The sequence below is a fragment of the Oikopleura dioica genome, chromosome 2 (assembly GCF_907165135.1).
Source record: "Oikopleura dioica chromosome 2, OKI2018_I68_1.0, whole genome shotgun sequence".
NCBI classification, from domain to species: Eukaryota; Metazoa; Chordata; class Appendicularia; order Copelata; family Oikopleuridae; genus Oikopleura; species Oikopleura dioica.
Window position 1 is genome coordinate 14,137,904 of NC_137292.1, and position 20,680 is coordinate 14,158,583.

Genomic DNA, 20,680 nt, shown 5'->3' on the forward strand with positions numbered 1-20,680 from the left:
TTGTTTTTACACGCGGTGAAAATCGTTTCTTTGATTGCAGATTCAAAGGCGTAATCGTCTGTATTTGTATTGAAATCAAAGCGTCCAGTTACTAATCGCTCGTCGAGTTGTGGGGCATCGACCAGCGGTACTCTGAAAATAATGCTTGAAACCAAAAACAAGAATACGCAGTTTTACCGTTTTGAAGACTGTTTAAAAAGCGAATCAAGGCCTGGGAAAACACTGGCGGTATCTGTATGCGACATTGTAGATCTCTGTCGCTGTCGAGATCCATAAATTGATGTTGGCGAGTTGAGATAAGAGCATCTGCATAATTCTTGATCACTAGGATAATGAAGAGCATCAACAAGGCCGACAGGATCAGGGATATCCCCAATATCGAGCACATGTTCCGGCAAGTCGATCCCGGAAAAAATGTCCAAAGAGCTGTCCGAAGACGACGACGAGGAGGCGCTGGCAGGTCGTTTTCCTCGCAGTATTGAGCCTGATTTCGCAAGTGGGGGGATTGTGTACTCTCCGGTTCCGAGCAGACGGATTCGGGCTCGTAAATTTCGATCGATACGGTGTCGTGTTGTTGATTTAATCCTTGAGCTGAAGCAAACTCGTTGATGTCGCTTTTTTGAGGCGGCGTTGACTGTGTCGTTGACTGTGTCGTTGGCGTTGACTGTGTTGTTGGATTTGACTGGGTCGTTGGCGGTGTCGCTGGAACTGGCGGCGGTGTCACAGCAAGTGCCTTGTCCACAAAGTGATAACAGATTAGCAGGAACTTGTCGTCGTCGCTCATCATCGGATAAAGCAACGTCTCCGACTTTTTCTCCTTGTCGACATAAAAGACTGGAGTGCAACGAGTTGTTTCCACCACGTGTAGAGCTCTCTTCATAAACTTGAGATTGGCTTCCGCATTTTTGGTCGTCGTTGTCGTCGGGTTTTTTGACAACTCGTCTGTGATTATTCGCTGGATTCGCGTGGACAACAAACTCATTTCGTGAATAAATTCGGGCTTGATCGAGTTGGTGGTGGTGGTGGTGGGCAAAGGTTGATCGAGCCGAGAGAATCGAGTTTGATAATTGCTTGCCAGAGCCTTGTTCAGCATGCGTCTTTTCGTCGACCCCACAAGTTCCATCTCTACAACTTTCTTGCGGCTTTTTAATCATAAAAACTACAACAATATCATTTGTAAAAGTTGGTTTTTTTTATTAAAATGAGTGAGTGAACATTCCTAAAGTAAGTCCGAGTTTTATATGACCAGAGCACCGGCGGCGAGAGCGAGGGAGTAAGTGAGTGAGTGAACAGAGAGAGCAATATCTAAACAGTTTACTTTTTAGAAAGGATGCGTGCGGATCGTCGTGGTTTGAAATCAGCAGGAGTAGTTCGGCGAGCGCTAGAAAAAGAAATTAGTTGTTTGAACAACAATTTACAAATTACCGTTTTTTCTTTGGTTTAGGTTGCTCCTCGCTTGATTCTGTAACATCGGTCAAAGTTGACCCGGTAGTCGTAGTGGAAGAAGAAAAGAGCGAAGAGGACGTTTCCGAGCCAAATCCGCTGCTGCTATTCGTTGTAATAGTTTCACTCACAGAGACGACATCTACAAGTTCTTCGTCGCTTGGCTCAGGCGTGCAGCTAGAAAGGAGGCGAGTTCCAACTACGGCGTGGTGTCGATTGCCGCATTCATCAATAAAGAGCACAGATTCGCCACCTGCTTCTTGTGGTTCCGATTTTGTTTCCACTTTTTCTTTTTTCGGTATGAATTCGTCTTCCGGCTCTTCTTTTGGCTCCATTTTTGGCTCTTCTTTGGGCTCTGTTTTTCCGCCTGGTGGTGGCGGCGGTGGCGGGGGCGACGCTGATTCGACTTTGACGAGGATTTTTGCGCTGAGGGCTTGTCCACGACCAAAGTAATTGTCAGACTGTTTGTCCTCGTCTTCGTCGTCGTCTGAGAATTCGAGCAGTTTTGTAGACATGAATCGCGGTCTCGACTCAAAACTTGGGAAACAAATGAGCACAAAGAGAATTTTCAAGAAAATTACCATTGTGCGAATCCTTGGGGAGTTTTGTGACCAAAGAAACCGTCTCTGGCTGCACCGTCCTCTTGGTCATTGGCGACAGGTTGTTCCATGTACTCTGAAGTCAAATCTTGAAAAAGTGGCACAAAAGGCATTTTTCTTACTTTTGTCGCTCTGTCTCACCGCTGGCGCAAATGTTGTGAGTGCGACGCCCATCTTCTAGAAATAATGCTCAAATTCACCTTCAAGCGCAATCTTACGCGCAGCTCAATAGTACCTCTGGTGGTTGAACTTGATTATCGGCGGGCATCTCAGGCAACGGTGGCGGCGGCGGCTGCAAAGCTTTCCTGAGCTGAGCCTTTTTACGAAAATAGGTCCCCATTGGACTTGCGGTGCCACAACGATCGGCTAAACGGCGACGATGTTGTTCGCCCGAGTCGAGCACCACTCTTGACGGCGTCGGTGCATTTGTCAACTTGGAGAGCTTGTACGACGTCTTGAGCTGCCGATTCATCTGCGCCTTGAGCTTGACAAACCCTGGCGAGTCCTGAAATTCAAATTATTTCTTGACAAAAAATTTCCAAATAGGAGAATTTGCGAAAACGGTGTCCGTCACAAGGTTGCGAAAAATTTTTGATCCCCAAAGGGGATCAAAATTTTCTGAGCTGGGCTCCCTTTGGGAGCCCCTGGGGCGCGCGCTCGATTTCGTGGTTCACTCGAACCTGCGCATGCGCAGGTTCGTCGTTCACAGGGCCTGCCGCTTCGCGGCAGGCAATGTTGTCTTTTTTGCTCTTTCTTAAATTGCCCTTTTTTAAATTGTCATTTTTTTTTAATTGTCATTTTTTTTAAAAAACTGTCATCAATCGACTATTATAATTTATTTGATCGAAATGTGAGATGGTAGAAGGAAAGGATTAATGGCGTCTGGTGGATCTTTTGTATCGCAGAGAGTAGGACTTTCGAATTGTTGCATACTTGATCGTCTCGTCTGAAAATTGAGAATAAAGGTCAGCCGGTTCCTCCTTTGTCATCAGTGCGGCAAGTCCGACAATTTTCGGATAGGGTGGTGGCGGGCAATGGAGGACCGATGAAACGGATGCGGCAGTCAAGGATGATGGCGATGATGCTGGGTTGACATTGACAGAAGCTCGGTCGTTGATTTCAGAAATTGGGTATTGGTAAGTGACAAAACGTCTTTTGAAAAACTTTTGGACCGCTCTGACAATGTTTTTTTTCTTGGGCGAAATTTGCTCAATATTCAAAATCATATTGTAAAGTGTATACTGAAAAAGGGTTCAATGTCAAAGTTATATATCTTAGAAGAGGGCGCCAATCTAACAGCGCCCCTTTTTTTACAGCACGCGACATAAAGCTACTTCCGCCTTTATCAGTATACACTTGAAAGCGGCGTTTATTACCCTAACACCCCTCACAAATCGATCAAACAAATTGTGTGTGAGGATCTCTAATCACGTGACAGAATCTTAAACCGGACATTGCGCTTCCGCAGACCGGAAGCTGTTCTCGACTAAAAATCCCAGTGCATCTTTTACCTCTGTCTCGCTGTCGGAATTTTCCACAATCGTGGCTAGCTGGGTCTTCTTCTGGGATGGAATTTTGGGCTTTTCAAGCTCCGGCGCAGTTTCCTCATCATCCGACGAGGAGGAAGAACATCGAAGCAATTTGTGCACAGGAGGGAGAGGCTCGCCAAAATCTTCCAGAGTCACATTTTCGATCTTGACATTGTCGTCAAGAGATACCTGCTGAAAGCGGCTTTCATCTTCGCTGCTACTGTAATAAACCATTGGCTCAGGGGGGAGTTTACGTGCGGCGTCACTTGACGGCGGCTCCGATTTTAGATCACTTTTATCTTGTTGCGGCGGCGGCGGCGGCGGTGACTGTTTTTCGCACTCGACACATTCGTCAGGATCATCTATTGGCGTTTCTTGGTACTTGTGATCGCCGCCGTTTGGAGCAGTTGAAGCCTTGGTTCGAAAAGGCGATAAAAAACGCTCTGAAAACGAACTAGAACGAGAAGCGTTTTGGCGCTTGTCGTAATCGTCCTCATCATCGGAATTGTTTCGATAGCGACGAGCAGGGCGAAAAGGCGCACATTGAACATTTTCAACGCGTGAATTTGTTTCTGGTTCTTGTTGTTGAGCTGCTTGTTGTTGTTGTTGTTGAGCTGCTTGTTGTTGAGCTGCCAGTTGTTGTCTGTGACGATAAATTGCAGCATCTTCTTCAGCCTGACGACGCAAGACTTGCTGGCGATGAAAATTGATCCAATCTGCTTGCTGTCGTATACGTTGTTGTCGCGCAATTTCAGCGCGTCTGGCCTTTTCCTTGTAAATGCGCACTTCTTGAGCGTTTCGGGCTTGATGTTTTTCATAATACCCTTTTTCTTGGCAGCGTGACGAGTATTTTTCCGTTCTAAATTTTGTGTAAACACGCAAGTTTTTAGGCAATAACGTACTAGAATAGGGGCTTGAAGCAAAGGTCCCTTCGTAAATGGTTGAACCACTTCCGTAGCGGCTGCTGTTTCGATCAAAATTGAGCGCCTCGCGTAAACCAGGATCAGTCTTTTTACCTTTGACGCAAGCAAAGCAACAGCACAGATTATGACGCCGCTTTTCTTGAATTGTTTTCCAAGATACTTTTTTCTTTTCGCACATATTACTTGCAGCAAAACGAATCAAGTCGAATGGAAAGAAGACCACATCAAAGACAAGGTCACGAAAATCGATCAGCAAAAGGAGGAGAATCTTTGAGCAGCTTTCATTCGTGTTCCGGTACTTGACAATACAAGCAGGCAAGCAGCAGCAAATAACCATCAGCGCCATTGCCAAATATGCGGCCATCACCAGTATTTGTTTCCTAGAAATCGTCAATGGAATTTTACTAATCCTAAAAGTTCAAACTTGGATGAAAAAATTGGAGTTGCAGGGTATCATTTTTTCATGCTATACTTGAAGCGCGGGGTGACAAAAACTTTAACGTAGCAGCTTGCAAAGTTCTAATGCTGATAGGATGAAATCAAAAGATGGGAAAAACTAAGCATACCATTAAAAAAATGATACCATGCGCTCAAGTATACCCTGCGATTCCGACATACCATGAGCTCTTGATTTTTTCTTGCCAGTGGAATTTTCCATGCCGCTGGGATGAAACACAATTCGCGGAACCGGCGTTGAACTCGAATAACCTCCAGATGTTGCAGTCGCATTTGAATTCAAAGAAATCGTTGAATTGATTCCCAGAAGCGCCTCAGAAAGAGTGGAAGTCGGTTCTTGCGTAGTAGACGCAGTTGTAGGCGCCGATATGGTCGGCGGTGGATTGTTTGTTGTTGTTGTTGGCACCGCGCAATGCGAGTGATCAGGATACACTGCACAAAACTCTTCATGGCTGTTGAACTCGTGAAGATCAGAATGCTCGTCGGCTGCAACTATTGACTGCGTTACAAAAACAGCGGCCACCGCTGCCGCCGCCGCCACCATCATTTCGCAAACGGTCCGATTTCAACTAAAAGGGAAAAGGATGAAAATAGTTTTTCGGGGGCTGAACTTTTGAACATGTTGATAATGTTGACCTAAACGTGAGCGAGAGATAGAGATCCTGAGTGGTTTCCTAAAGGCAGATAGGTACAATTTAAAAGCAAAAGTGTCCAGCATCAAATGGAGACTGAGGGTAGAACTCGTCAGTGATGTCGTTCTGAGGTCCACCAGCGTCGGCGGTGAAAGAGATGCGCGCGTTGCACTTGCGGCATTTTTTGATTTGGCGTTTGTCGCCCGCAGCAGCAGAAACAGAACTTTTTTGTTTTCGTGCTTCTCGGCTCGTACTTCGTCTGCAACTTCGTCTGGGCGTCGAATGCCGCGGCGGTGCGGTTTTTGGCGAGCAAGGGCCAAATCGTTGTTGATAAACGGCTGATCGCCGCCAAAATGGGTGGCCAACGACTCAGGCGGATCCATACCCACGACGTGTTGCAAGTCTGTACCTTGTGTGAGATCGCGACGAAGTCGCGAACGCGTCTCCCGAGCGTTTTCAAGCGCAGAGTCAATTACATTCGGGAAAATTTGACTTGCGTGTTGAGTGATTAGCGCCGAGGACAACTGTCGTTGAACTCCAAACTAGAAAACATGGGTTAATTTTCAATACATTTGAGTCTCTCTCCTACCAAGGACAGAAAATAAACGTCCTCTGTGGGAGCAGTCGTGCAGCTCGCAAACAAGATCATCTTGAGCGCTTCTTCAGTGGGGATGAAATCGTCGATGCGAGTAAACACTGGCGGCAGAGCCGATCGTAAGTATCCTAGGGCGGCGGCTATGGCTGCTTCGTCGTCGCCATTGTCATTCGGCAATTGCGCCTGATGACGGTGATGCTCTGGTGGTGCTTCAGCCTCGGCGCGATCTCGAAACACCATGTCCATCTTGTTTTGGATGGCGTTGAAACGCTCGGCGATAATGCGAGTAGCAGTTCGAGTTCCTTCGCCACCGCCAAACGGTCCAAGCAAATCGACTCTCATCGCTGACGGAATCGAACGCCAGATTCGCAGCTCGAGATTGTCATTCAGAGCCCCAATTTGCGCGTCACAAGGAGGTTGCATGATTGCACAGCTGAGCCCGACAAATTGGAAAAACTAAAAATATTGAATTATTTACAATTTCAGTTAAATTGCTTACCGAGTCCGAAATAAATTGTCGACTGGCTTCTGCATAGGGCGGAGTCACTGTCAAAGGCACAAAGCCTGCGCACAGAAGCAATTGACTCTTGTAATGCGAGAAAGAAGTGGTGGCAGGTGTTGGCCAAGGATAAAACGTCTTGGCTTTGACGACGTTCAAGTAGCGCAGAACATTGGCAGGGTGTCCAAGCTGGCGTCGGCTGTTGATGTCGACAATTTGCCACTTGTCGTCATATTTCACCTAAGCAATCACTTTTATTCAAAATTAAAAGTTTTAAAACTTACCCATAAATACAATTTATGGATGTAATAATGGCCAAACGCGTCGATGGCAAAGTCGGCGTAGAAACTTCCAAGCGCTTTCCATTGAAGCTCTTCGCCTCTGAACTGGCCCGGAAATGTCCAATACATGTCGAGGGTCGTGTACACGTGATGGTTGTTGATGAGAGCAATGTGCTCTTCTACGGCCTCGCCGACGTCTGCTCCAGCCGCTTCGCAAATCATCGCCAATTTTTGAAGAAAAGCTCCAAAGTAGCCGTCTGCCAAAGACGGTCGAAGGCCATTGCGCGTATCGTACGCAATAGCGAAAATTCCGCGCAATTGGTGGCGATTCAAAAGCCACGAGGGACCTTCCAAAGCTGTCGTGTCTTCCAGCGGGTTCCGAAAATGCCCTCGGCCCATTGCCCGGAAACCGATGGGCGACGATGTTGCTCCAGGCCCTCGAATCGAGTTGAGCGGCTCCACAGATGCCGGCATATAAGCGTGGATGGAATCGTGCGGTTGTTCTCGATTCCAATTGAGCAAAAACGGCATTTGAGCCTTGCCCAATTTAACGGGTTTTTGCGGATGTTCGATGCCAGGCTCGCGGGGCGGCTGAACCACAGTTTCCTGGGGATACTTGGGCGTAGAGCGCCAGTCTTTTTCTCGGCGACGTTGAAGATCAGGGCTTGAGCGCTGTTGCCCGCTGCGGCGGCGTACTGGAGAACGACCTCTTTTCTGGCTCAAGTTTCGCGGCGGAACAATCGTCGGCCGCTGCTGATTCATGGAAGTCTCGCACGATTGTCGCATAGCCGCTTCATAAGACGGACACGGAGACTCGCGACCGCGCTTGCTCTCTGCGCGCACTCGCCGTCGATCGACCTCGTTTGCCAACTCGACGTCCGATCCAGAAACATGCAGACTTGTGCCAAAACGCTCGGCGACCTGATCTGCGTCTTCGCCGTCGTCGTAAAAGTTGTTTCCGCGGCGCTCAATGGATCGTTGAAGCCCGTTGCCGCTCTTCTTCCGAGCCGCCGACGCTGCCCTATCACGCGACTTTTTATCATCAATGAGCTTCTGAATCGCGTCAGGAGTGACCAACTTCTTTTGCTCAGAATCGGGCTGTCGCGGCTGCGATTTTCGTCGAGTGCTCATCGGAAGATCGTCAAATTGAATGCGCTCAGCGCTGCGGCGGCGAGTAGAGCGGTCGTTGTTGTTGTTGTCTAAGGGGTACAAAATAACTCTTGATAAAACATTTGCTTAATCGAGATTTATTGTGCGCCCGCCTGAATCCCGATATCCATCAATGTACTGCCGAACGGGAACTGCGCCAGAGTTTTGTCGAGTCGATTGAGATAGAGCCTTAACGCGTCAGTTATAATAAGATGATTGGCATTTTTACTAACCGTTGGAACAATCGTGCAATCGCTGTCACCCTCCTCATCCGAAACAGTAAATCGACCAAGGCTCTTTTGCCGCTGCTTTTTACGCGCACGCGGAGACTCGTGCAACCACATGTCGCCAGACTCACGTTCAATTGCTAAATTGCCAAAAATGCAAACAAGTAAAAACAAAAAAGTAACTGTCAAACAAAATATATTTTTCAAAAAAGAAAAATAAAAAACAGTTTAGCTTTCGCCAAATTTTTCTTTAGCTCGTCGATGGCTTGAGCGAGTTTGACAGATGGTTTCGGCGAGTAGGGATGAGCAGCAATGAGTTCCATTACGCGAGCAGCATTATCGGTCTGAACTAAATTGCTTAATTAACAGTCCAAACTATCAAGAATTTACCTTGAGGAGAAGATGTGGCGCAAGATGTGTCTGCAATTGGCGATTTTTGAAGCGCAGTGTACGGAAAGAAAACTCCATCCTCGCTAATGACGAGAGGAGAGTCTTTTGGTGGTGCTGGCAGTGCTTTTGGCGAATCGCGAGTTGGTGTTGCGCTATGGCGATGTGCAGCGAGAATGCCCTCTTCAATCGCGGCGTAGCGTGTTGGCGTGAGCTTGAACGAAGCCGTATACTGACCCATGAAGAGTTGAGTGCTCAAATGTGGCGGATTCTTCTTGATTGCTGAATAATATTGAGTTGATAAAACGCCAGAAAAATTTTGTCTTTACCTTTCGCAACTCCCATAGCCGTTTTTCCATAGAGCACCGCTTTCTTGTGGCATCGCTTAATAAACGATTGCTTCTTTCGCTTTGGCGACTGGATTGAGAGCGCTCAAATTGTCGATTGAATTGGTTAATTTCAAAAGACGATCGCCTTCGCTTGCGGTTACCGCCTAAACAAAATTTAAACAAAAAGAGTAAACCCTGTTTTTAATTACCTCGTAGCTCGCTTGCGAGCTTAGGAATTGGCAGTGTTTTGAGAGCGGCGCCGCAAGTGTTGACCAACTTTCGTCCAATAGCAGTGCGCTCCGCGAATCTACACCGTTTTATTAAATAAGAAGAAAAAAGAAAAAGGTACCTAGCACCGCGCTTGACAATCTTGCGAGCAAAGTGCTGCGCAATTGGCGATTCAACAATTGGCGAGTTGATAATGGCGACATTTTGAGTCGTTTTTCGATGTCGCCAATGTGGAGTGTCTGGCCGAGGAGGGATTCGCGGAGGACCGAAAGTTGGCACGCGCTTTGAAGCCGACATCGATTACTCTATCAAGATTCTAAAAAGTAAAAGAAAACTAGTGAAAAATGTAAAAGGCTTCATTGTGACATTCAGTAAAGCAGGTGCTCGATAAAATGGTCGAAATCGCATGTCACTCAGGTTAGATTGGAAAAAGTTTAAAAGTCGCCGAGTGTTGATAAATTTTTCAGTAATACAAAATGACAGCAAAAGGAATTTTAAATGCAAAAGAAGGAAAAGCGAGGAAGGAACAATTGATAAGAGTTGAAGAGATAAAGGTTTAAGAATGAGCAATGAATAAGTCGTAGAGGTAATGATAAGAATGAAGGCGACAGATTCGAAAATATTTAGAGAGAAAAATTATCCTAAATGAAGCTCATAATTTGGTGCTACAAGGGTTGACTAGTTGGCGCGCAAGTAAAGTTAGTTGAGTTTTACCACAACAGTATCCAAGTCGGCGTCGTAATGCGCAGTGACGTCAGCAGAAGAAGAATTGGCGACATCAATGGCATCAGACGCGGAATTGGCTTCGTTAAAGGACTCGGCAAGAGGATCAGCAGTAGTAGTGAGGGCTATCAATATAAAAGGATAAAACATGATAGCAAAAGGGCAAAATTAGGACCTTGGCGTGGAGAAGCAGTTTCTTCGTCGTTTTCAAGCTCTGGAACCTCGTCCATCGTAGCGCCAGAGCCGACCTCCTCCTCAAAAACGGCGTCGAGATGAGCCATTGCTTCGTCAGTTGAGCCGTCTTCATCCTCCTCGCCGGAAGAGCTGGTGAAAGCGGCCAAACGTCGACGCTCGGCTCTTTCCTCCTCGAGAAGTCGCGCATTCTGCCGTTCCATCCACTCAGCAAAGCCAGCTAAACAAAAAGTTAAAATTGGCTTTTTTAAAAATTGTAAACTTACGGTTCATGCTGATGCTATCAAATTCCAAATCGGACGCCCATTTTGTCGAAATGGATCGCGCGTCATCATCTTCGTCAGAAGCAACGGCGTCAGTGGCGTCGGCAGAAGCGCGGGTCGCGGTTGGAAGAGCAGTTGGGAAAGGGCTGGGAGCGGTTGGGATAGAGTTGGGAGCGGCGTCGGCGTCCTTGTCGTCCTCGGATGGACACTGGCGAGTGACACCGATGCACTGGCAGTGACATTCGCAGGCTGGGTAGAGTCCCCGTCGACTGTCATTCAACGAACGTCGCCGTCGTCGTCCACTTCCGCCAACAAGTGAGTTGCCTTCGTCATTCTCAAGGCTCGGTCGTCGAGAGAGAGCAGGAACGTTGCTGGAATTCTCGCTGCCTCCGTCCAAGTGCGTTGGCAAGCACTTTGATTGGAGCGCAATGCACACGTAGATGAAAACGGCGATGCAGGCGGAAGCGAGACATGCCAGCATCAGAAATGTGCAGTCGAATCGAAGTCGCTGGCCAAAAGGCGACATCTAAACAAAATAATCAAAATGGGCAATTTGGCAAAAACTTACAATTGCCGGGCCTTGATTGCGACCGTCATTTCGAAACGCAGCGCTAGAGTCGACAATTGGCATCGCTGTCGGCATCGCAGCTTCCTGCGTCATCGGGATTTGATTTAATCCTGGCGCGTCGGGAAGTCCAGAACCAATTGGTCCAAGACCAGAAGCCTCAGGATCGTTGATCTCGCGATCAGTAGCAGCGGTCGTTTGCGGCGGCGGTGGTGGTGGTGCTTGACCGACAAACGATGGGTGGAAAGGCATGTTTCTACTAAAAGCAATTTTAATAACCCATTTTATCTCTCAATTTAAAAACTTACCGAGAAGCTGGAGTGGCTGGTCGTAGAAATGTCGTCTCTAACGGGTGGCTTTCGACTGCCGATGCCAAAGAGCGAATAGACGAAGTCGGCGATTCTCTTCGCGAACGAGGAGGTGCACTTGAACGAGAGGGACTGCCCGGTCGTTGGCTTGGAGTGGATTGATGTTGCGGTTGAGGCACGGGGTAACCATCGTAAAGATACATTAGCGCCTCCGAGCCTTCAATCTGAAACTACAGTAACAGCGCTACGCCGCACCAAAAAGATTGAACTCGTGAGAATAAAAAAACAGATAAAAGGCAACCAAATCAAAAAATCAAAGCGCAATATCTGTACAAGTCCGTCACCGGCAAAAATATTCTCTTTAATCGGGCAGTTAATCGTAACTCTGCCTTTTCTCATAGCCGGCAATTTCTCTAACAGTATTTTCTCTTTCTGGCTGGTAAAAATGATTTTTGCAATCCTTGGAAAATTGCGGATTAATCGCGATTAGCGCCTTTTTCGAAATATGCGCTCGGCTGCTCACTTCTGGAAATGAAAAATCACTGCGCCGGTCGCTCACTTCTGGAAATGAAAATCACTGCGCCCGGCTGCTCACTTCTCGAAATGAAAATCACTGAGACTAGACTGGGATTTTCCCTTTTTTTCGAAATCGCCTGCAATAAAATGGACTCGCTAAAATTGCTAGTAAATTGTACTAGCAATCTTTTATAATTTAACAGAATAATTGTTTTTTATTTACTGTAACAAATGACAAAATGTTACAAGTAAAAAAGTTTTATTTTTATTGGCGCCAATCGTCGAAGGCGATTCGTCGTCGGCATCGTCGGAGCTGGTCGTATGACGGTCGCTCATCGTAATGCTCGTACTGGTTTTGTCGGGGAGTGTTTTTGATATCGGCCAAACCCGCTTCGATGTCTTTGACGGGGACTACCCACGTTGGAGTTTCAATGATGACTCCATAGGCGCCGCAATTGATCTCGGCTAACATTGCGCCCATTTCATCATTTTTATTTTTATAGATTTCCTCGGCGAGGGCGAACGCTCGCTCGAGGGGATCAGGGTACATCTGCTCGACTAAAAAATTTAGAATTAAAATTTGAAAATTTCAATTTTACTTACGGTTGTCAGGAACCATCAAATAGCCATGGGTGGTCCTGCAAAATCGGTTGGACACGGGACGAAAGTGGAAGGGTCCAGTTCGTCCGCTTGTCAGGCTCCGATATCGAGCAACTTCCTTCTCGCTGTCGCCAGCCTTTTTCGCCCTTGGCCCGTAGAAGATCGTCGCAAAATCGGCATTTCTCTTGCCCTGCTCAGACAGGGGAAGGGAAGAAGCGACGGAACGGTGCATAAAAGCAAAGTACTTTCTACGGTACACTTGCTTTGCAGCTTCGTCCAACGCCTCATATTCCCAATCTTCCAAAGGGACAAAATCGTCGCCGCTCTCCTCCTCCTCGTCGACGCCAGAGTAGCCATTTGATGACGCGTTGATGGAGGTCATTCCAAGCATCGAAGCGTCGGCCATTGTGGAACGGGTGCGATCCAAAAAGTTGGGATTTTCATCCTCGTCTCCAAATCGTCGGCCGCGTCGCGATTCGCGGCGAAGTGGTTTCTTGTACCCGACATGGGGTAAATTGAGCATGTGCGAAGGAGATCGCTCTTCTTGCACAACAAAAGTAGCATCGGCCAGCGACTCGGCAGATGCAGCAGAACGCTCCAAAATGTTGGCGGCAGCAAACGACTCGTCGAGAGAATCGGGCTCGAGGTAGTTCGGTTCATCCCGCGCCGAGTATCGTCGAGATGGAGTGTGGACCACTTTTGTACCGTCCAGAAAGTACGAAGCCGGTGTTCGCTCGGGAAGTGGTGGTGGACCGCGTTTTTCAACCTTGCTGCCCGACGCGCGTCGATTCCGACGCTCAGACTTTTCCTTTAAACCCTGCTTACAACTTGACCTGCTTAACTCGACGTACCTCGTACGAATTCTTGCGCGACATTCAACCAAGGCTGCCAGCAAATAAAACTAAACTTGCTCGCTCAAACGGCCGCTTATATAGACATTGCTGAGAACAACACCCTATTCTAGAGACTTTAAAAATAAAAATCATCAACATTTTTTTTTTGAACAGATGGTTTTATTCAACAGAAAATCAACATTAAAAGTTCTAGAACTCAACTTTTAAAATCGAAAAAACTGCGTTTTTTTTGAAATGTTTTATAATTTGGGACAATCGCTTAAGGGTGGTGATGGGGAGGAAGGGGTTGAAGAGAATGCACTAACTGCATTTATCTGTCATTTATTCGTATGTTTTTATATCTTCAGGTGTAGCTAACAAATGTGCAGAGCTGTCGCAAGTATCCGCGAAGCAATAAATGGTCATAATTATTACCAAATGGAAAAGAAAAAAATTTTTGACATTTAACACAAAAATAGCGAATGAAAAACATCGGGTTAAAATGGCGAATGAAAAACATCGGGTTAAAATGGCGAATGAAAAGCACCGGGTTAAAATGGCGAGGAAAAGCACCGGGTTAAAATGGCGAATAAAAAGCAGTGGGTAAAAATGGCGAGTAAAAGCACCGGGTTAAAATGGCGAGTAAAAGAAACGAGAAAACATGTAGATTATCGAGTGATTTATGCTGTCGACGAAAACAATTTTAAATAATCGTAGCATTTACTTTAAGCAAAACTGATCAATGAAATCTCCGAAAATTTACAACTAACAGTTAACACTAAACATTAAGGAAATTAAAGAAATAAAGTGCGTATTCAACCCCTAATCCATCAAAGCCAGCCATTAATCAGTTACAATTGGATCAATCGTATCTGTGTTAACTTCGCCATCTTTTTTCTTTTGCTCAATATCCTTTGTTGCCAGTGTTCGATGAGAAATCGTTCGATGAGGACACCTTTCAACAAAAGATTGGCTCGAGTGGTTTTCGTGATTCATGGCAATGGATTTCGTTTCAACAATGTCATAAATACGTTTCACCTCCTTGACGCCACTTCGCTTGCTTACTTTTATATTCAACATCTCGGCGGAGCGCTGCAAAGTTGCCATATCTCGTTTGTCGAATTTCATCCCATGAGCTAGTTTGAACTCGAGGAGAATCTTGTTGACACCATGCAACAGACGAGGAGCGCTTGTCCTTATAGGGAAGCTGTTTTTGAGGTTGTGCAGTCGGCGATGAAACTGGATCAACTTTTCAACATCCTTGTCGACTTGGGCGTCGTCCTCGTCGTCGTCAGTCTCTGGAACAACATTTGTTTTGCCGCTGTCATCATCATCGTCGGAACCGTCGAAGCTTGAATCGGGCGACGCAAGACTTTTAGCGGCAAGACCTTTTTGTCGGGTATACTCGACAACGGCATTCATAAGTCGCGCCCGTACTTTGAGCTGTTCTTGGCAAAGTAATTCAAAAGTGACTAAAATTTTTCAGCTGAAAAATGTTTTTTTGAAGAAAAAATACCTCTTTCTCTTTCCAAGGCAATCTCCGCTTCGATCAAATTTGTTGGCAACAAGGAAGACTGAGACCGCTTCTCTTAACACAAAAATGAGAATACTGCCACGACATTATCAATTTTGTGCTCGCACAACATTTTCAACAAACTCGTCAACTTTATAATTTGTGAAATTGCGCCGATAACTGACTCTCGCTCGTCAGTGAGCGGTCGCAACGCCTCAATACTTGGTACAAAAGCAGATCATTCTTGGCCAAATTTAACCACTTTTTGTACATTTCATTAGCTATGGCTGAGATAGAGTAGAGTTGAAATTGTGAAAAAAACACTACTGATCGACGCGATTGCGATGAATGTACACACTCGACATTTGTAACTGAGCAGATGCTGTCGCTGAGCAAAAGTGATATTAAGCGAAAATTTAAAAGTTCTTGATATTGCTTAGCTCAAGGACAGCGTTACGCTTACACTCGACATTACCCGATTCGTACAGGATCATCCACAACTGCAAATCGGCCCATTTTTCTCCAATGGTGTCGACAGTTTTGCGCAGAAAGATGCTACAATCTGCCGGCAAGGCGCTTGCATAGTCTGGAATTGGTTTGCTGCTTGGTAGATTTGCCATCTTTCAAGTAAAAATATTTTACAAGTAGCACTTAAAAAGATTTTATTTGAGATGGAGATAGAGCGCGAGGCACTAGCGCGTCCCTTAATTGCGGGAATTTGACTCAAAATGCCCGACCCAGGTGGCGAGGGTCATTAAACCATACGCCGACAAACTTCTAGGGGCCCCGAGTTCGAATCACAGCCCAAGCAACACTGAAAGTGATAAAAAAAGGAATCGCAAATGATTCCAACTTATTTTTGAAAAAGTACGGAATAACAGTATAAAAGTCAGTGTAACGGGCGGAAATCGACCACTTTCAACACAGGTAATGTTTAACCAAGGTAAAATCATTTTTTTCTGCATTTATTAAAAAAATATTGAGGTCGAAATAACAACTTTAAACTTTTCTCAAACAACACATTTGACTTGTTTAAACAATTGGGTATCAAAAAAGTTGACAATTCAGAATTTGACAAGCTCGCAGAACGCCTCGAAAAGTTTCATATCCACTACCATTTGGACGACAACGAAGAGGACGAATATATGCGATGATTATAATTTTTTGTTGATTTTATTCAATTAATAAACATGGTAAGTTTGTAGCAGAGCTCAAGTTTCAGGTGTTTCGAGAACAGGTTTCATTTTTTAATCTTCTATTATCTATTATGCGAGTGAAAAACTAGCGCTTCATTTTATCTTTTTTAATATTTCATTTTTGTTGTATGAATTCAGAAATTGCATTTTATTTTATACGGTGCCGATCTCGATCGCCATCGTTCGATTTTTGTCTCCACTAGAAAGCAGAAAACAGAATTTGTTGCGCTTTTGGCAGGAACCATAAACGCAAGTTTTTAAAGCTTTTTATAAATTTTACGCAACTGTGGCAATTGTTGCAAACTTGAGGTTAATTTTTTTCTAACATAGTGAGAAATGCCGCCGCCAGAAACGCCCAAGGACCGACTAGAATACGCTGACATAATGAGAATCAACGTCGACAGCTGCACCCGCGCAACCCGCTCTGCCATGCACGTCGGAAATCGCCAAAAACCCATCTCGCCGGAATTGACCTTTTACTCGCCAGTTACCGTAAAAAGCTACCAGATATTTATGGAAAAATATGCAGAAACTGCTCAACACCAAGCTGCCAATTTGAAAGTCGTCGCTGCCCTGCTCAAAGAAGATCGATACTACACTGCCTTTGAATTTCAGAAGCAAGAACAGATTAATATTGTGCAGAATACTTTTGACAGCTTCAAATACTCTACCCACCTGCTCAAATGCATGACGACTCTGTCTATTCCACTTGATCAATAAATACATGCATGTGTTACTAAATGTTTTTACTGTATTGTAGTTTGGTAAATTTACAGCTTTGGCAGTAGTAAAAGAAGCACCGAAACTTTTTTGCGACAAAGTTGTGTTGCCAATCGATTTGTAGCACCGATCGCTAGAAATTTACTAGTTGGTTGAGCACTCAATTTGATTTACTTACAGTATGAAAGCAGGCTGAGAGTTGCCAGCATCTTGCGTAACCTTTTGGTATAGAGTCAGATTGTAGCTCGACATAGCTAAATTATTATTGGCGGAGCAGGTTAATTTTATGAATATGATTGTGTTACATTTTAGCAAAGAGTCGAGGTGAATAGCAGTAGCAAGCAACACGATCGATATACCTGTTATGGTTTTTGATACTGCGAGTCAATTTGTAGACAGTATAAACGAATGGTTCGTTCTTCGGGTCGATATGGAGCATTGGTATCAGGGTCGAGCTGCAGCCCAACATTCAGCTCAGTTTGCTCGGCGACGAAGCTAAATGAACAGCATTTAGTTTTTGAGCCATTTTTACGATTACGTAACTATTACGTCATCTATATGCATATGTGAATATTATATGCATATGTGAATATTATATGCATAATTATGTAACTATTACGTAATATATGAATATGCTTAATTATGAGTACATACGGAATCTGATGAACAAATTCGCCTTGAGCAGCGTGAGTGCCAGGGAACAGTGCTCCGAAACAGCGAGCCAATGAGCAGCAAGAGAAATTGGCTGAATGCGGGTCACTACTATAACTACTGTCGATAATTGGTGGACTCGGGCTATTGAGCGCGAGGAGCTTATCCCGCGCTGGAGATTTCATCGATTTCCGACTTTTTGACACCGATTTTACGCGTTTTTACGAAGCATAAAAAAGAGATTTACAAATTGGAAAGAAGGGAGAATGATTACGAAGAGTTTTTTGGAGAGTTTGACCGGAAAACAAATCGCTAATATTGAGGTAAAGTTTCGATCAATTAACAGTAGTTTAAAGTCTATTTTACGGGGAGAAACTGTATCTGAGACAATTTGAGACTTAGAAAATTGATTTCAGAACTTGAACTTGTCAAACAAAAATCTGAGCGACGCGGATTTTGAAGATGGAAAAGACGCTCTCTCGGAATTGGTGGCCCTTGATACTCTCGATGTAAGTGGCAATCGGCTGAAGAAGTTTCCCGACTTGACTTTCTCCGACTGCCGCGTGCTCAACATCAGCCACAATTGCCTCGAAGCCTTTCCCCTGGACGCGGAAATGTCTTGGACGCTGGAAGAAATCGACACACGAGGAAACCCAGCGCTGGACATCAATGAACGGTTCAAAATCCGCGAGTTAGTTCCAAAGTTGAAATTGCTCGACGGAGAGACGGTTCCAGAAAACGACGTGTTTTTCACGATCAAGAAAACTTTGACGAGGGACTTGACAAAACTCGCGGCGGAGAAGTTTAAGGATGAACTCGCGGAGGAAATTGGACAGGAGAAGTTTTTGAAGAGAGCGAGGAGAACACCGGCGGGGCCGAAAAGGTAGAATCTCAGATTCCGAATCATTCAGTAAACTTTTTTAGTTTGAGAGATTTCCGAACTTGGCTGGCAGAGCGAATCGCCACCGACATCATCAACTCCGACGCTCCAGTAAAATCAGCAGAGGAAGAAGTTTCCACCGAAAATGATTTTTACAAGAACTTGAAAAAGAAACGCGGTATGCTTGGCGTTCCAACAACGAACACACCTACGGGCAAGTGGACTCCCTTGAGCGCCCTCCAGTGCCACTCCCAGCATCCAAAAAAGACCGATGTTGCCCTCTGGGCGGTGGAATTTGAGCCTGATGTCATCAAGAACAATGAAACAACTCATATCTTTGCATCCTGCGGTGGTGATGCTCTTTGCTTCACGAATGCAAAAACGGGGAGAGTTCAAAGCAAATTCATCGAACCAGAAGAGAGTTTATTCTGTTGCTCTTGGTCAGTAGATCCTCAAAATCCACTGCTACAAATGGAGACGATGATCGCTGTTGGAGGAAAGTTCGGAATGGTTTACATTATGAAGCCGCATACAGGCCACTGCATTCACCGAATCAAGGCGATCAGAGGACTGGGAGTTATCAATTCCGTGAAATTTGCGTTTCCAAAGCACCCAGAGCTGCTGTTCATCGCTCCCGCCTTGAACGACCCGTCTAAAAACGTCATTTCTGCGTGGCGCGTGAACACCAACTCCAAAAGCTGCCAGAAGCTGATGGAATTGCACGGATTAGAATCCTCCTCGCCGGTCAAGATGTGTCTGCCGAATTTGAACAGCGGCCTGAGCGCGTTATTCCTCTCGACGGATCACGGTGTTCGAGTTTGGGACATTCGGGGAGCGGAAAAGGCGCAGAAAGAAAAGCGAGAAGTCGCGGCGAAATTCTACCACCCAAATTTACCGGATACTGTCATTGTCGACTCAATCGAGCAGTTGGATAAAAATCACATGATAACGAAAGTGGCCGATTCAGGAGTCATCTTCATCTGGACGCTAGAAGGCGTGGAGAGCGAAATTGAAGGAGCTACTGGAGAAGAATACCACCTCGAACCAGTGAAAGTTCTCAACTGGTCAAATACGGACAAAGTCTACTTGAATTGCTTCGCGTGCAAGGGAAAGATTTACGCAGGCGATGAAGATGGACAAATTTGGAAATACGAGGTTCGTTAGCATTCTTATTTCTTTCTTCAGTATATATGTTCAGCCGGACTTATCTCACGATAGTCCAGAATTCCAAGAGCCAAAAGAAGTCATTCCCTGGCCGATTGTCAAACGAACCACTACTGGTACTCCTCCAATCATCCCACTCCCCGATAATTCATTTTTAGAACAAGTGCCGCTAGAAGCAACCATCATCAACGACCTTGCCACTCCTGCCTCTGGAAGATACCTGGTTGCAGCTACCAACAACAACATTGTCCTAACGCTAAAGGGCTAGTTTTAATAGAAAAATACATCAACAACGAACAAGTGCCTTTTTTCCTGACAAAAACCCCGCCATGACATCCTCAAGCCCAATTTTGACAAAGACCTGCCGAAGAATCATTTACTTTCCTGTCTATTTTATTCATCGATTCAAGCCCCTTATTATTGCACTTAACAAAATCCGCTTTCAATAAAGTATTGAAACCCTAAATCTCCATTTTACCGGTGGAAGTAGCGCGTATTCTCCAGAAAAAAAGACTGGGCTCCGCCTCTTTACAATCAAACAGCTTCCTGTCGACCGGTAGTAAAGCGATACATGTTGTTTGAAATTACCGCACTCAACGTTACAAAAAAGGAAAATAGTTATTGAAATTTACGTCGCTTCTTCGAACGACCCATAAATCCAAGGAGAAGATCAGGAGGATAATTCCGCGCGCGGAGGACACTGCCAAATAAATTCACTTCTGGCAAAATTTATTTACAAGGAGCAACTTTAGCTATAAGTAAAGGAAATTGGTCTTTTGATCTTTCGGATTTACGAGGAGCGTTTTGCAAAGAGTAGCAAGGTCGTAAAACACTTTTTTCAAAAAACAACGCTTTCGACAGTTTATTTTTTTTTTCAGAGTTTACTTGCAATTTAGAGTCAGTAAGCGTCAAAAAACGTGAGTTATTCTGAATCAAAAATGAAGGTGAAACACTATCCTTACTGTTCTGAGCGCGGGAGAATAAACTTAACCGTGCAGAAGCCGCTTTTGTGCTTAAATGTTTTTGCATGGGCTCTTTCGCCGTAACGATGAATTAGAGAGAATGAGTCTAGGCGCCGCGACCAGAAGTTCTCTTCAAGTTAGGGTTCCGAATTGGGCTTTTTAGTCTGCTCAAACCATAAACCTTACAAAGGAAATTTACCAAATGGTCAGCTCGGGCAACAATCAGCCAGGTTTAGATTCGATTCCATTCAATTCACGTTTCAAACATATGTTCCAAAAACATCGCTTTTTCAGCATAAAACAAGGATTACATGATA

The 20,680-nt window shown here is 45.2% G+C and overlaps 2 protein-coding genes across 2 annotated transcripts in view; one reads left to right on the top strand and one right to left on the bottom strand.

Annotated features, from left to right (window-relative positions):
* Positions 1 to 10,273: 10,273 nt before the first annotated feature.
* The window catches only part of LOC145700298 (histone H4-like), a 66,965-nt gene continuing 56,558 nt past the window's right edge, over positions 10,274 to 20,680 (bottom strand). Inside the window, exon 2 of the mRNA XM_081777554.1 lies at positions 10,274 to 10,283. The gene's annotated coding sequence lies outside the window, so the exon portion shown is untranslated. The remainder of the gene's footprint in view (positions 10,284 to 20,680) is intronic.
* LOC145696499 (leucine-rich repeat and WD repeat-containing protein 1-like) lies at positions 17,469 to 19,857 on the top strand. Its single transcript, XM_081773546.1, has 5 exons — positions 17,469 to 17,680; positions 17,774 to 18,240; positions 18,282 to 19,392; positions 19,436 to 19,517; positions 19,560 to 19,857. Exons 1-5 carry the CDS (start codon positions 17,624 to 17,626, stop codon positions 19,667 to 19,669), a joined length of 1,827 nt encoding a protein of 608 aa, XP_081629672.1. The 5' UTR covers positions 17,469 to 17,623; the 3' UTR covers positions 19,670 to 19,857.